At 33.4% G+C, this 17,771-nt stretch overlaps 1 protein-coding gene across 2 annotated transcripts in view; it reads right to left on the bottom strand.

Annotated features, from left to right (window-relative positions):
• LOC117112565 (calcium-transporting ATPase sarcoplasmic/endoplasmic reticulum type-like) overlaps positions 1-16,101 on the bottom strand; it is a 67,293-nt gene extending 51,192 nt beyond the window's left edge. For both annotated transcript variants that reach the window (XM_033255658.1, XM_033255657.1), the window contains exons 1-4: positions 15,580-16,101; positions 11,459-11,476; positions 10,444-10,526; positions 3,679-3,786 (exon numbers count right to left, since the gene is read on the bottom strand). In XM_033255658.1, coding sequence (XP_033111549.1) covers positions 3,679-3,786; positions 10,444-10,526; positions 11,459-11,476; positions 15,580-15,697 — 327 coding nt within the window. In that variant the 5' untranslated portion in view covers positions 15,698-16,101. The remainder of the gene's footprint in view (positions 1-3,678; positions 3,787-10,443; positions 10,527-11,458; positions 11,477-15,579) is intronic.
• Positions 16,102-17,771: the final 1,670 nt, after the last annotated feature.

Below are 17,771 nucleotides of genomic sequence, written 5' to 3'. Positions count from 1 at the left end.
CGGCAAGAGACATTTACAGAGACCTTTGGACTTGTCTGATGACCCCAACTCTAGAGGTTAGTTGCAACTCAGCAACAAGTTATTGCCTAATCAAACTGTTCGTTACCTTTCCTCCAACTATAATTCTTGACCCACGCTGCATTTTTTCGGGAAGTAATGAAAATCTGATATGCCACTTGAGGTATTATGGCTAAATAAAGTTTACACAAGAAGCAACAACAAAAACACAATAGTTTCAATGCAGAAAAAAATAGTCAACTCTTGAAGTTCATGATAATTCCTTCCATCACATAAATTCACATAACATAGAATTTGTTTAATGGCCAAGCATGGTCCAATTCCTCTCCTGGGGTATTTTGTTTTCACAAGGAATTCATTAAGTGACACACACACAGCATGAAAAGCTTTAAAAATTATTCAAAAAACAAACATTTCCAATTCAGTAATTAAAAAATACTGTAGCTATGCAACAAATACAGTGCATCAAAAAGCTATAGAGAAAGATGCTTCACATTGGCGGATCCAGAATTTGAAATAGATGGGGCTCAGAAGAGCAATTTTACAGTTGGAGGGTGCAGACTACCTTCGTTGGGGTTTAGGTACAAAACTGCACTCCTAAGTGGCCCGATTACACTCTCTTTATTCTAAATTTTTGGACGTCAGTGGGTTGGCTAAACAAGGTATAAAAAAGGTCTTGTCTTACCTACTGTAGCAGCTACTGTCACATTTGAGATATTTTTAAATATTTTAATCACCTGTCAAAACACTGTTAATTTTATGGTAATTTTTTTTCTTTTTGAAGAACTGCTCCAAGTGCTTTTTTTTTTTTATTACATCATCATGACAATAATTGTAATTTGATGTCTTTATTTGAAGTTGGGTCAATTTATAACGTCATAAAAATCCAATAAGTACACAGAAATTTAATTAATGAAACAGAACAAAATCATAAAAAAAAAAAAATGCATACAAATTCCACTGAATGAAATGAATATTATAGGCTGGGAGTAGTGGTTTGGCAGTCTAGTTTTTCTTTAAAAATCTAAAGTAGTGAAGAAATTTCCTCCTCTAAATTGTTCATTAGTACATGCCTAGCAATCATACATGCTGATAATCCTCACAACTGCTCTTGATAAGAGATTAATGATGCAGAAACAGCTTTGATTATCATAAAAGCATCTAAGATCCAGCCGGGAATAAGGCCTTAGCTACTGTAGTTCATAAATCTCTCATACTAAGTACTGTAAGTATCTTCATGCTCTGATCATATCAAAGATACTGTACTGGTGACAAAACCTCTAAGCCCATAATCTTATATTCCCCTGTGAAGCTCAGAAATAAGTCGATATGCTTAAAGCACCTTAAATTTAGAATGGGTCTGCAAAATAATTATACGTCATTTTGATGAAATTTTTGTATTGTTATTAACAATATCGACATTCATTACTAGTGATGATGTTAGACCAGCTGCATTTCAAAACAGTGTGCGCTATCTGCAACATCAAAATTAAGTCAGCTGACGACATTTTAATGTCTTTTAATAGGATATTGAAGTTGAAGACAAAATTTCGAATACAAGATGTCAATATTATATACCTACTATAATGTAACAAATCCTTGAAAACATTTTTCCAACCTGTGGGGCCTTATGCAAATATTTCCTCAAGTGTATAAACAATATAAGGAAGGATACCTGTATTTTGTACACACAAATTCATGAAAATTGTATTCAAATACATGTCAAAATTGAAAAAAAAAATTGTTTTTATGATTTATGCAGTTTATAAATAAAGCCAGTGAAAACTTTGAGTAGGGTGGGCATCAAAATGTTTTAAAACTTTTTCTACATGCATTATTTAATGCATCAAGCACCATCAAGAAGTTTATTTGAAAATCAATGCATATAATGGTAAAAATGACCAACATGGATTGGTTCTTTCATGTTAAATGAATGTGTGCAGATCCTTGCTTAAGACCTAGCTTGGGCATCATGATTTATTTGCTGTTACTCTTGTCCTTGGAGGTGCGATGTTACTGGGTCAGGTCCATAGAACCCAGCCAAAATCTTAAATTTAAATTTTCACATTATCATTGGGTATTGTTTTAATACTGAATGCTTCTTCTATACTCTACATTGATCGTAAGGTGCAGCTATTATTAACACACTTAAATGTCATGTACCTCCATGACATACAGGAACCACTTACTAACCACTTTGGGGGGTCAATGACTGTGCCTATCATATACCTCAGAATTGGTTCTTAGATAGGTTGTGTATTACTTGTTCATGCTTCTTTTTCAAATATTATTATAATTATTAAAAATTGACATTAGATGAGATTTGTGTCATATTTGATCACGATTAAAACATTTTCAATCAGATGCCATCCTCAATAAAATGTGAACACCATCCTATACGTAAGGAATGGAGAACAATATCAGCTGGTAATCACTAATAATTAATGATCTAAATTTGATGCAAGGTCAGAGATCAAATTGTGCTCTTGTATGTTGGGAGTGATGACAAATAATTACTCAACTATGTAATCAAAGCCACTTGATGGGGCTTTGTATAAATAATACTTAAATGAGCAAAGAAAAAGCTTAGTACATAATCAATAACTCAAAAGAAACGTTTTCATTGTTTAATTTCAAATTTATATTGGGCATAATGTGAAAATCAATAATAGGTTATTAATCAATAGACATCATATAAATAATCCCTTTTGTGTGTTCACTTTACTATTTTTCATCATTATTGATTTTTGCAGGATCATTTGTGTTTCTGTCATGGGATTAGGATTATAATCAATATTGAACTGCGGTTTAAATAAAATAAACCTAAAGTCATCTTCACACCATTTCATTATATGATTTCTTAATATAAGTCAACACAATAAAACTATAACATACAATACAGAATCTTTTCTTAAACAAAAGCAACAAAAAAATATGTAAGATATAATGGCTTTCATGTTGTAAAAATGGGGGGAAAACGGCGTGAACCAGGAGAGGACGTTAATTTTGATAAAACTGAATACAGTTAGTTTTTTGTTTGGAATTATTTATATTGATTTGGCACATAAATTACAGTGGGTAACCTAATTCGGAAATTTTTTTTTCCTTATTCTTGATAACTTATTATAACAACAATCTTTGTTTTACAGAGTTGAAATCATAATAAATACTGGGGTACATTTATAAATAAAATTAAATGTGCTTAATAAAAATGTCTCAATATGTAAAAAAAAAAAAATGTATGCAGGTAGGTCATGAAAACGAAAAGGCACTAACAAAAATGCAATCAATTCCACAACTAGCCCAGCTAAACCGTAATTCACATGATCACTGTTGTAACGCAATCCCTGACGAAACTTGGAACAACTCACTTGCGAAAACAAGTTAGTGAGTTAAACAAGTTGAAAATATTAGCAGTTTTCGAAAGACATAAAAAGATAGATACATGAACAGGCAAGTCATTCCAAGGGGAAAGCCGTTTATTCTTATTTGCCCAATAAAATGCAATAGCCAGAAGTAGGTTTCTGTGCTATGATTGGCTGAAATGTAGCGCGTAGCCACAGATTTAGGCTTGCTGACTCACTGAATGACCGCAATGCATTTGTATGGGAGAGCCACTTGAGGTAAATAAAATGTTACTTATGAAATTCACTCGCTTACCTGCCAAACACCAATGATAGCATTTGCAATCAGAATGAGGAGGATAACAAACGGTTCCACAAATGCGGTCACCTTCTCATCTTCGTCTTCTTCAAATAAGGCTAGGATCTGTACGGAAATGAGAAAGCATTGTGCCTGTTAATTAACACCATCAAACAGCTCTGATCATATCCGAGGCCTGTACACTCAGATTCAAATTTCTGTATCTAGGTTATTGCTCTTCAAATAACATGCTTTATTTACATTCAACTGAAGTAGTAATTTATGTAGCAAGCAAGTGTGTAATACTGCCTTCCATTCTGCCATTATCATTAATGGTTTAGAACAAACCAGATGATTTTATTTCTTTTTTAAGTGGAGGTTTATGCAAAGTGAACATATGGAATCATATAAATTTTCAGTAAAATTAAGAGCTAAAAAAATGTATCCAAATAATAAAACAGATTAAAAACTGCTGAATAAACTGAGAATGCAGTTTTTCTATGTTTGTACAACTGATTTTTCTGAAACACAAAAAGTATATTTGACGAAGAACTTGGGAACAGTTAGACTATACAGATTTTCAAATATTTAAAAGCTGGGAGAAGGGAAGCTGGAAATAAAGGGTGGTTATGTCCCATTTACCCCAGTTTCTAAAAATTTTAAAAAATCTGTAGATCTCATTAACTGCTTTGGGATTTTTGTCAAATGTGCTTTTTGTCTAAGGAAAATCAGTTGTAAAACATATCAACATTGCTTTTTCCCTCCGGAGCCTGACTTTACCACCTAGACCAAGAATATTTTATAACTACAATATTTTTCCTGACATCCATCATTATATTTAAGAATTCTCACATGATAAACTTTTTTTTTTAAATTTAGCAGAAATATACAAGCTAAGTAAATTATATTTATATTAAGTAATCAATAACATGTGATGAGGACTTAACATCTCATTTCGTCTCCAGAGTAACCGTACACAACATTTTAAGGGAAATTGCACAAGGAAATCTAAAAAGCAAACCAAGGTCAGAAATTACTGCACAAAAGAACGATGCGATTATTGTCAGCAAAATCGTTAATTTCAACAGTTGATATTATCATCATAGCACAGTCTGATTGTAAAGCCACTGTACATCCTATATAGTAGTGCTATACAATTATAGTACAATATGTTGTTACTGCTAATTATAATAAGGCAGTAATCTAATTTTGTAAAGCATACTAATAGAGATACCACGACTGATGATAGAGTGGTGAATTACCCTGTAGCCTAGTTGAAATTCATAATTTTGCTTTCCAAATACTACAGGTAAACTCTTAAAAAGCTTGTAATAATATTGCATGATTATTATCATCAGTTGATGATGCGCAGTCTTTGTCCATCCTCACAAACAACCTTGACAGAGAGTTATGAAACATTCTTTGATATTGTATAATTATTCTTAATCATTAAATATACATAGCATCCACACTTAAAACTGGCAAGCGATCTGAGAGCAAAGCTGAATAGAGACGCACGTACAGTATTCCTCTTCACATTCAAGCAATCATTATCAAATATTTATCATACATTAATCAGAACACCCTTAGTGTAAAATCTTTTAACAATTTCACTATAGAACAACAGACAAAGTGGAAACATTGTAATTGGCCAGGCAGAAAAGCATTACCGATTGGACTGAGAATATTTTTAATAATGCTTTGAAATAGAATTCTCATTAAAAAATTATTTTCCTAGTACTATATGTATTTTAATAGAAAGTTCAATTTTAATGACTGTATTGTACATATATTTTTTTTTTTGGCAAAATTATGCTAAAAATATTAATAATCTACAGTAATATTAATGGCGCTACGATTTATGGACATTAAGGAAACATGGCCTTTAAGGAAAGAAGATAGAAGGCGAATAGAAGCATTTGAGATGTGAACATGGAGGGAAATGATGAAAATAAAATATACTGAAAGGAAAACAACAAGAGGTATTGCAATTGATAGAAGAACGTCAGATCATTAAAACTATAAACCATAGACAGAAATCAGGGATTGGCCATGTACTGAGAGATAAGAATCACTAAAACCAGTTTTTTGAAGGATGTTTTATGGGAAAACCACAAAGGGGAGAAAACATGTTGTTTTTCTGGACTACTGTACCTGAAAGATCGAAGCTCATACCAAATGTTACAAGAACGAGCACAAAATACCTGAGGACCTGCCATATAGAGGCAGAGCACCTTAACTAAGTAAAGTACGATTCAAGACTAAAAAATTATGAAAAAAAAACTGTCATTTCTGACTTTGACTATAATTTACAAAATAAACATAATATAATATACCGGTAATTATTAATTCATATTTATACTAATCTCAGCAAAATATTGGTTAGGAAAGTGCTTAGCCTGCCTGATGGCTTCTTCTAGTGAGCTGTCCATAGACAATAATTTAAAATTGTACTCCAGAATCTTTTGCACAGTACAACAGACCCTAGTTAATGTGCACTTAAGACAGATGAAAATCAATCGTTTAAAATACAATTCAAGACATTAACAAGAGTACTCAGCAGCTAATTACATTATAATTCTTAATGTTATTACTGGGCATAACCAATTAGAGAGCAAAAATACATAACATGAGGAAAAAACAAAATCTTTTGCATATCCCATATAAAAACAAAGAACGAATGGCTGGTTTTGTCCACTTTCTGTGGCTATCTTAATAGAGAGTGCTTAATAGTGATTTCGCTCAAGCAGTGGTGAATACAGAGGGCGGCCGCAATGAAGCTTGTTATTTTGGTGTAATGATATAATTCTAAGCTTAGATTTCCTCAACTTTGTTAATTATGTTTAATGATTCATTAGGCAACTGTTCATGCTTTACACATTTTTTTTTATAGACAGGATAGGCCTAATAACTTATAACAATAGTACTATAACTAATTAATAACATTAGATTTCATAAATTAATAATAATAATTACAATCATTATTTTCCAAATTATCAGAACAGATACTGAAAATGGGGAGAGCTACTTTGCTGCTGGTGGCACAACACAGGGGTCAGAGGCCCTAATTGAAACATTTTGTTCTCTATCCTATTTTTTTTTCTTATTTCAATACATGCAATGGATTGGCTTTATATGTAATAATATTAAAAACTGTGGTGACAAATTTTAACGAGGAAAATATCTACCCTTGACCTGTGAAGCTGTGTATTGTAGTTAAAAAGTCGCAATATTTAGCCTGGAATAAACATACGATATAAAAATTAACTTAATATTCATATCATTTTTATACATTTTATGCTTTAATACAAGGTATTTGCCCAATTTCCCATCGGAAAAGAAAACATTATTTAAGCATAGAGTGCTGCCTCATCTAAAAGAAATGAATGAGACTCTACACTAGCCTATTGTTATAAACTAAATAATGAAAATCGTGTAGATCGAATCCCCCCAGTTGATGGAATATTACCAAGATAACAACAAAAGCAAGCAATAGAAATGATTCATTTCTACTTGATAATGATCCATATCAACAGGTTTAATTAGTTCACTAGTTGCACGTACAAACGAGTTTCATACAATGATTATAATTGCTACTGTACAAATCATCTCTTGGTTCTAATTTCCATGGTAATGCACTGAAGGCGTCCATGCATATCGAATTAATGATCTCGAAAATCTACTAAGAGTATTTTTATAATTTTATTCATATACATACAGGTATATTCATTTGATATTTGATATCTCCGAAAATACAAAATTAATCAATATGATAAATAGTAATATTGTAGGCATAATGTAAAGCAGATAGTGATATTGGAGTATTTATCGTAAAAACTAACAAACTATTAGGCAAGATTTTTTATATACCTTGCTTCGCGATCAGTTCGCGATTAAAAATAAAATCAGTTAAGGAGAGTGGAAAAAAAAAATTTTTTTTTTTTTTTACTTATTATTTAGCAAATAGTTTTGCCAAAAACATCCAGAGAGGAGAAAATAAAAATAAAATTTTATTGGTAATATAGTAAAAACTTAAATGGAAGGTTAAATGTTTGAAATGTATGTAATTAGGAAGAAATACTGTACATCTTTTTTTCTGGAGACTTTAAGGCAGTGGCGGCGCAAGAAAAATAAAGAAATTTCCATTCTTTGTGGCGACCGGTGTGCTAATCGGCAAAAAATAAAATTGTATTTTTATTGGAAATCATCATTATTGGCAGGTAGGTGGCGGGTTCACTAAACAAGGTATAAAAAAAATCTCGCCTGGTCATTAGATAAACATTAAACACTAATCTTGCTACACATTGCCACAAAGACAGGACACTTTCTAATACTGGAAGGAGGGATTGCTTGCTACAAATAGGGCAACTCTGACACAATATTGAAAGGAAAGATTGCTTGCCACATATTGCCACGAAAAGGGCAAAGTCGTAAGCATATTTTTTTTAGGCAGGTTCTGCTCTTCATATTTAAAATATTATGATCTTCACAATTTAGAAATATTAATCCAGAGCTGCTGTACATTACCATACAGCAATTTCATATCTGAAGCCAAATTATGTTATTTGATCAATATCAATGTCAAGAAAGAGAAATAAATATATATTTTTTAAATACCGTAAACCCAATGGATTCTTGGACATGTACTGTATCATATCATATTTATCAGCATTTATTTTCACCTGTACTGTACAGTTAGTAAAAATTGTAGGAATTTTTTTGTTTGTTAATGACATGCAAGATTTGTAATAGACATCAAATTATCTTGCATCTTATTTTTATTCTAATTTTGGTTACAATAATAGCTTTTTGATTGAGACCATATGCTTCAAATACTCAGCAAACATTCTGCATGGAAACTCAGATGCAGACAAATAGCAGAACTATACAATGTATTTTAAACTCTGTCCACACTATCAAATTTTATGTAACAAACTTGTGTGATATGCCCGTATATGGGCATGATATCACATTATGCCCAAATATGGGCATATTGAATATTCTTTCATTAAATTTGATAGTGTGGATAAACTGAAGCCAATATTTATGGAGGATTGAAAAATGTGTAATCTTTTAAGCAAATAGCTGTTCAAATATCATTATGAGTACTGTATGTAAACATGTCTAGGTAGGAAGAGTGAGACGGTAATGCAAGCTGATGCAAGCCTAGACACATCATTTTGTTTAATAATCATCATCATCACCATCATCATCATCAGTTGGCTGCGAAGCAGGCAACCACAATATTTCTCCAGTTGCTGCGATCTTGGGCCATTGAGATGGTTTGTTGTGGCTGCAGCATTCCCTCAAGATTGTTTAATAGATTATTATACTTATAGATTATAGCACAGGTGGGCAATGTGTGGCCCGCCAAGCAACATTGGCTAGAAAACACCTTGTTTCTTATGGCCCGAAACCGATCATATTTAAAAACTAACATTAAAATTGAGAATAAATTGGTGTAAAAGCAGTGCTTGGAAGTTTTTGGAAGCTCACAATTTTTATGCCCACCCCTGGATTATAAAGTTTATGTTTACCCTCTGAAGAAGGCTCTGAAGTATGAGTTGAATTTTAATAGACCAGAACTAAATGTTTCTTCTACACCAAGAAGCGAGAGGGAAGATAACCTGGGCCTAGGCCACTAGGGTGAAAAAGCAATGAAAATGTCATCAATTTTGGACAAAACTTTAAAATCATGGAAATTAGACATATACCTAAATGTATATTGGACATAGCCTCTGGTTCTTGCCATACTGACTCCACTAGAGCACAAAAATTACCCTTCAAATGTTACCATTGAGAACCGGGGCAAGGCAGCTGTGGATACTGCCACCCAGTACCACTCTCGGCGGCCACATCTACAACTCCAAAGTCTTTTTATTTTAATTATAAGTTAGGTTACTTCAAAAATTACTATATTGAGCTGTCATTCCTGACCATTCTAGTTCATTCTAGCACATATCCCCATGGTTAGGGCCCCAATCTTTGGCGTGACAAGCAAATTATTAACATGAGATAATCTCCATGGCTAAACATAAGCACCCTTATTTATATTACCTCACATAAACTTTTAAACAAAATTGTTTAGTGTTATTCTCAAATGTGATTTACAGTATACAAATGAATACAGCACAATAAACTTATGACCCACTATTTGTTTAAATAGTATACAGTATATTATTATCTCTATTGCATTAGTTTTGTTTTGTATTTTTGCTTTATTCTGAATTTGATTACAAGTTGTATCCAAAGATGTGCAATGTAACGGTTTTGCACTGAATAATACTTTATTTATTTAAAGCATTATTTAAAGCCAGGCTCACGAGGAAAACATTTCTTTTTTATATGTTGTGCAACTGATTTTTCTAAAACATAAATAGCATATTTGATGAAAATCTTTTAATGAGATACAGATTTTTGAATATTTAAAAGCTGGGGTCAAAAAGGGTGGTTATAACCCCTTTTCCCTAGTTTTCGAATATTCAAAAATCTGTATCTCATTAAACCATTCCTGAATTTTTTCGTAAAATATGCTTTTTGTGTCTTAGAAAAATCAGATGTACAAACATAAAAATGTTTTTCTCCAGAACTTCCTGGGGTTTAAATAATGCTTTATTTTTTTTCATAATGATGGAGAGGATTTCTTTTTTTGCACAGCAGCAATTCTGCTAAGCATGTAAAATTTAATGAAATTATAACTATTGAAAAGTGTCAGGTTTGCAAAACAAGGGAAAAAACAATGACAGCAAAACAAAACAATTTAAAAAAATTAAAAATACGTACGAAAGATATGATGGCTGCCAACAACAAGATTTTAACAAGAAGGTCATCGAACTGTTCCAACACTAGCGCCCATATTGATTTACCTGAGAATTATAAAAAGGTCACGTTTTTTAAGATCAAATACAGTATTATAAAATTAAACAGTAACAATTAAATATAATATTTAAATATTTTGAAGAATTTCATAATTTGTAAATTTAATATCATATTTCAATAATATAATATTTTCACAGACCAATCAACTAAGGTTTTTACTTTATTTTAATTGAAAAATAATTATATTTGTGACTACCAATATCACCATACAAAATTTAGTTAACTTAGCCAGCGAGCCGTCTGGCCATCTTTTTGACGGCCTACAATTATTTAGGACGGCCACTTTTACCATGACGGCTTGGCCTAATCAGTTTGGCCTAGCCTAATTGGGACTGGTCTACCTTTAACAAATTCTTTATATTCTTCAAATCTATCGAATGTTACATTAAACTAAAGTTAAATCATATTTAAGTTTGATAAAAACAACATTTATTGATTGAATGTACTTTGTTTTCGTACCAATATTCGGTGGGGATTCCCAAATATGGGCATTTCCCACCCATCGGCTCAGTGCCATGCCAACTGGCTTCCATTCTGGACAGCCTATTTCGTATTTCTGGCTAAACCCCTGTTAACTAGTGTAAGGATTTACTCAATTTGCTATCAATATTTTCACTGAGAAATCAATTGACTGGTGTTTTCATGGATTTTAATCACATCCTTGAATATCTACAATATCATATCAGATGTTTTAACTAGTTTATTTAAGGTTTCACTAATGTAATGATGTCATCGTTAGCCCACAAATTTGTATCTGGATAATGCATTGCACTCTCCAATACAAAGTACATTAAACTTAAGGCTCTTTAATAGCTGCCATATATGGTCATGCAATGCATTCAACAAATTTCCTAATAAAATATCCACTGGAAAGCAAGTATTTCACTTTATTAACAAACAACTTTAAAATCTATCTTACCTTCTTCCGCTGGCAATTCTGAAATTTAAATAAAAAAGAAAACATTAAGAAATGTGTAATACAAAAATAGCATTTGTTTAATAATTTAAACACAATTCCTTAGTTAGAAAAAAATATAATATATCAAGCAACATTTGTTAAAAAAACATGCATTAAATAGCAACTAAAATGTATTTTTAAAAATTAGTTGACTGATATCAATGCATGTATTTATTTAAGAACAATTAACTGATACTGTAAATGCCACTGTCAATATAAAGTACACTTTTTGTGGTCTAGAAGTTGTCCAGTTAACAGGATTTGTATTTGTGCTGAACTATAGAGCCGAAATGTACAGTAAAGCCGAGCACACCCTGCGCTGACAGTCATGATTCATAGAGAACGTGATGCGATGAGGTGTACAGAGAGCGGAGACAGATAGATTTGTCGGCCAATGCTTGTACAACACAAGTGTGTCTGGCTTTATGTTTAACTTAACATTACATCATGGTTGACATTCAGTACAGTATACATTGCAAGGCACGTATCACACTCATTTTTTTTTACAATCTTTTGTAGGAATAAATGGACATCCAACTGCAGGTCTCATATAACCGCCAATTTCCAATTATAATGCCCACTTTTTTTTAATAGCGACTTGTGCTTTAGCTAATTATTATAGTGTTGGTACTTTTGAGTGCAGACAATGTAGCAGGGGGCATCTGCTGAGGAGATTTTCTTTGCATGTCATTTTATGGGTGTTTTATACCCAGTCCAAGGAACGAGTTGTTTACAACAGAGATGGTGAAGAAGGTATAACATTGGCCCAAGTCAGAATATCACTCTATGCATTGAATACCACATTTGATTTTGATTATTTTAACGAGGTAGTTTTGAGTTTGTTGGAATTTGTCTGGCAATTTTCAAATGAATTTAGGAAAAATAAAGAGACATTAATTTTTTACTGGAAACACAAACATAATACAGGGCTGCTATGATAATAGAATGAAGAATAGGTGTTGTATATTTGTGCATGATCCGAAGTAATCAAGTTTTTTTAAGTTAAGAAGACAATACGCCCAATTTACAATTTAAGTGTTGCCGATTCTCATGGCCGAGCTACAAAAATAGAATGTAGTAGAATTACGTAAACATGTTGTGTATATTAATCCTATTCCAAGTAGTATTTTGATTTAAAAAGTTACCCTGCCCAATTTATCTTAGCAACAATGCCACTGATTCTCAGGACTGCTAAGAAAATAGAATGCAGAATTAGGTGATGTACTTCTATTTCATTCGTCTCGAAAAACAATGATACTTGTAAACCAACTGAGACAGGATTCCCAATTGCGAACTGAATCAAACTATAAACAAATCTGTGAATTGATTTTAAGAAATGCCAATTGAACCAGGCAACAAATATATAGGTGCTGCTGTGTCTCATGCATTTGTACATGTTTTAAACAACATAAATTGATTAATTTATTTGATACTGTAGGCCTACAACTCAAATGCATTCAGATCCATTTGAATTTTATTTCAAAATTTTATAATTATTCTGAGCTGTATTTTTTATCATCAATTTGCTAAGTGTTATTTTATAGGATGCAATTTTTGTCATGTAATGGGAAAGTCAATTGTAATAAATTTAGTAAAATACATATTATCCTGGAACAGACAGTACAAGCTAGAGTGTAGTATGGAATCTTGCCTGCAGTAGATAAAGACATAAAAAACAACTCTTGTTTACTATACGTTAATGAAAGGATTTTGATGATTCATCCACATTTTATAGTTCACTGATTTATGGAGGAGAGAATGGGCATTCCAGCTCCCATTTACTAGCCAAATTTTTAACCATTTTAAAACAAAAATCTCTAAAAAAAAATGGGTGCATGAAATTGTTGATGGGTCTTGTCATCTGCTTTATGTGCTGGGTTAATTTGATGGATCCTGTTATCAATAAAATCAAATGACAATACAATGTCCTCAAAAATATTTATCTTATTTTTTTAAGGAAAAATACATTCAAATGTTTAGGTGCCTTTTTCTCTGGTGAGACATTCACCTGATTTTTTTCTAATGGTTATTTAATATATTATATTCTGATTGCTATCATTAATATTTATATAAAATATGCTTTGAAATGTACTGTATTACTATTATTACTGAATACCTCTTCATACTTCATACAGTAGGTAAGGTCACTATAATTGCCTAATCCATATCGTATTATCACTATTATTTCCTTTGTACGCCGACTTTATCGACTCATAGTGGGCCCAACCAAGGAAGCAGACAGAAACTGCACACAAAGCCTACTTGACCATGCTACAGTATTTGACAGTATAGGCCTGAACCTATACCAACACATGGAGTGATAATTATCCCTCTGCAGATGGCATATCATAATCATACTGTACAGTAGCTGGGAGCTTCCAGCGGGAGATTTTCAATCACTGTCTGTACAAATGTAAATATTGGAAATGTGCCTCATATGCATTTTACAGGGTCTTGTTGCCAACTTCATTGTAATTTCTGTTTGCCACAACATTACATGGGAAGGGGCCCAAGAACACCCCCCCCCCCCACCAGCAATCTCACTGTATGTATGGCTAGGCCAAAGTGGGACTCCTTCCTCCTACAGTAGCCCGTCGGTTTGCAGAGTAATATATATATATATATATATATATATATATATATATTATGTGCTTGCACCAACAATTGTATACTGACATGCTGCTGCACTGAAAATAACTTATTGATATTTGGGTTGCACAACGTTGATATTTTTGGGAAATGCAGCAACACAAAGGAAACACCATAGTCTGGTTCACGTTGAACTTTATCTAGATATACCCGTCTTGAAACATGATACGATAATCCCCTAATTGCGTTCGATGCCAAGTTAAAGCCAGATAAACAGCCAGCCAGTTTCAGGCCGTTGACGTCACACGGTCGAAAGGCTTGTTTAATAAAACATCTACTGTATTTTACGAACCTCTAGTACCAAGTGGTATTCGTTAAAAAAAATTGTAAACTACTGTAGAGAAGGTGCGAGTTTCCACTACCTAACCGACCAGTATGAACCAACGACCAGTGCAGCAGCGTGTTCTATCGCAATCTAAGTGGTAGATTCTCTAGGCCCTGGCCCTAGCATTTACCTTCGATAAAAAACGAATTATTTTAATCGCTAGCTAGCATTATTCCATTTAACAAAATATTGGTTTAATTTTCATTAAAACGTCTGTATACTTTATGGACCTTTCTGTCCTGTTTTGTAGTTTTTAGATCGCTCAATTGTGTTGTTTACATGCACTTCGCGAAAATCTAGCTTCGCAGTGTCAAATAAGTTGCTGACTTCAACACACTTTTTTATTTCGTCATCGTAAACATGTGCGCTCATTTTAACGACTGGCGTAGGTGGTAGTTTGTTGAAATTGAATTAATAGCGACTATTATAGCAGAAATAGAAAAGATTGAATTGTCAATAAATAAATACAACAAATCTGATTTTATTATTAAGAAAAATATACATTATCACTTTGAAAACAAACGCAATCGGACTTTTTATCATTATTACTTGGTCGATGATGCAACGGTTATTTGTATATCGACTATTCGTAAAACGGACGTTTGCTGGGTGTTTACCCAAAATATTACAAATAATTTCTGAAAACCAGACTAATGAGACTACTTCGATGCTGTTGTTAGCATTGTTGAAGTACGTTGCCAGCCAGAAGATGATAATGGTGGTGCAATACAACAAAGCTGGCTTAGATGCCTACGTTACGTAATCGTGTCCTTGTAATCCGAGCCGACTTTACCGTTAAGCAAGTTAATTTACCGTTATTCTAGTAAAGTTAAGTCACTTAACTTAAGGACTTAATTCCTTTAACTAGCTATAATTGAGTGGTTCACGTCGAACTTTTAACTAGTTAAGTGGATGTATATCTAGATAAAAGTTCGACGTGAACCAAGCTGAAGTAACACCAATGCTGCTGATGATGATAGTACAGTACGTTATCTGATCTCATCGGCTTAGCCTAGGTAGGCCTAGCATTCACCTGCCTGAAAATGAGTCACAAACACAAATCAATTTTTCGTTAATCAGATGGCAAATCTATCTCGAATATTCTTACCATTTGGGCCATACTTTTCTTGAGCTGACGTAACTTGCGCCTGGCTCAATCCATTAGCTTCTTTGACATTATAATAGTCTAAAATTTGTGAAACAGTCTTCGTATGAGGCAGGTCCATCGTAAGGCTATTTCTAGGCCCACGTGTCTCTTCTGACTAGCTACGTAGTAAAACGTTATCCAACCAGCACAGTGGAATTTGCGATTGAGACAATGGACTACTTAGAGCTAGCCCACGCACCGGTAAAAGCTAAGTCCTTGAAATTAGTATAAAAATCCAGTAGTTAATAACAGAAAAAAAAATCTATGTTGCCTAGTCTATCAAACTGATTCCCTGCAGGTGTTACTCTTCGGGCAATTCAGTAACTACTCGCTTCCCTTTTTCTTTAGGCTCAGCTAGCTGAAACCTAGACTCCAACAAAGTAGAAACGGCCACGGTCGAGAGACACACAGCACAGAGGTCGGATAGTTCGCCGTTAGCTCGACAATTTCCAGCCGTTCTCATCGCGCTTGCTCCGAGGTGTTCCTCAATGATTGGCTGACGCGGCAGCAGCCAATAGGGTGACGTCTCCGACGCATCGTTTGACGTCAATGACAGATTCTTTGAATCTTTTCAACTACGGTTAATCAAGCCACCATATCATCATCATTATTATCAAGAATGCTTTTTAAAAAAACCACATGGTAGGCCTACATGTATCCATTCCATTATGATATGATGTGACAAAAGACGATCAAATCAGAAATCAAAAGACAAGATTTTAGAACCACTCTTTACTTAGTTAATTTATAGTTACTTCTACAACTATCGATGATGGGGCAACAACTATGGTCAGGTACATAGTAATATGGTATAGGAGAGTTGGAGCTCATGGAAGCTCCAATATTTTTGCCATTTACGACCTAATGATAATAACATTAATTTATTGGAATAAACGGCCCGCTTTGAATAAATGCCCACTCGAATAAACGCCCCATCCAGAGCCTCATTTGGAGTTGAAACGCCTCCTTCGACACCGGGGCGTTTATTTTTTTCTTCAACACACGCCCCTGCAGTGCTAACGTACTAATTACTGTAAATAACTAATGGAATTCGATCAACATCATTCTCACCTGCATTCTCAATACACTCTATTAATGTTCTACTCCAGTAGAATCACATTTTTGCTAACCTGGCTATTTCACATTCGCAGTGAAATTAAAGGGCGTTTAAATTCGAATAAATAATAATACGCACTTAATAACACACTTAATAGGAAAAAAAACCCCCAGTAACCCTATATTTGTTGGTACCGTATACTACTAATGTGCATTTGAAAATATTTAAAATGAAAAAGGCTCTCACACTAGGCTACGATTTTTGGCAAAATGAAATATTAAAATATTTAAAAAAAAAAAAACAAAAAAAAAACAAAAAAAAACAAAAACCTCGGCACTCATAAATATTTTTGGCGATCCATTTGGGGTTGCGCTCCATAGTTTGAGAACCACTTTTTCAAACTTACACCATGGCGTAATTAACTCAGCTACCGATATTACTTTTTGTCATGTATCCCCCTCAGATCAATATGAATTAAACTGGAGCCACTCAGTTGGCTGCGTGAGCTCCGGAGACTATACTATATGGTTTTTGGACTATTTTCCAATCGAAAGTAACAGGAGGGGTAGAAATGGGGAAGAATGGGACCGAGGAAAGTTACGGGTCCCACCCACTGCAGTTTAAAGTGCGCAGAGTCGGTCATGAGCAGGCTTGATGTGCCGCTTCATGTTCCATGGACCAGGTAATAGGTGGAAAACTCACAATCACATCAGAGCATCAGCTTTGCGAAGAAAACCACATTTGGTAGTTAAGCGAATATTACCGAGGAAGGAGTCGCATAAAATTAGGATGTTATATGCAAGAATAAGCTTTTAAGATAGGTACAACAAATAAAATTGCGTAGTCTATATAGTAAAACTATTAAATAATGTCTACAACCGTTAGCAGCTACTTATTTAATCATGATTATATAATGATATTTGAATTATTAATTCAAAACATTGTAGTAGCGCTGATAAAGCAAGCCTATTTATTCTACTACCAGAGGCGCTCTGTAACTTTGTATAAGTTATAGAGGGCGCCATAACATTAAAATCATGTCTCTCGACTCGCACACACTTCAGTGATTTATTATAATGTTACTATCTTCGATGTC

The sequence above is a fragment of the Anneissia japonica genome, unplaced genomic scaffold, assembly GCF_011630105.1.
Source record: "Anneissia japonica isolate Jap-2015-1 unplaced genomic scaffold, ASM1163010v1 scaffold287715_len1027211_cov185, whole genome shotgun sequence".
Lineage (NCBI taxonomy): Eukaryota > Metazoa > Echinodermata > Crinoidea > Comatulida > Comatulidae > Anneissia > Anneissia japonica.
Note: the sequence above shows the minus strand (reverse complement) of the source record. Positions and strands in the feature narration are given on the sequence as shown.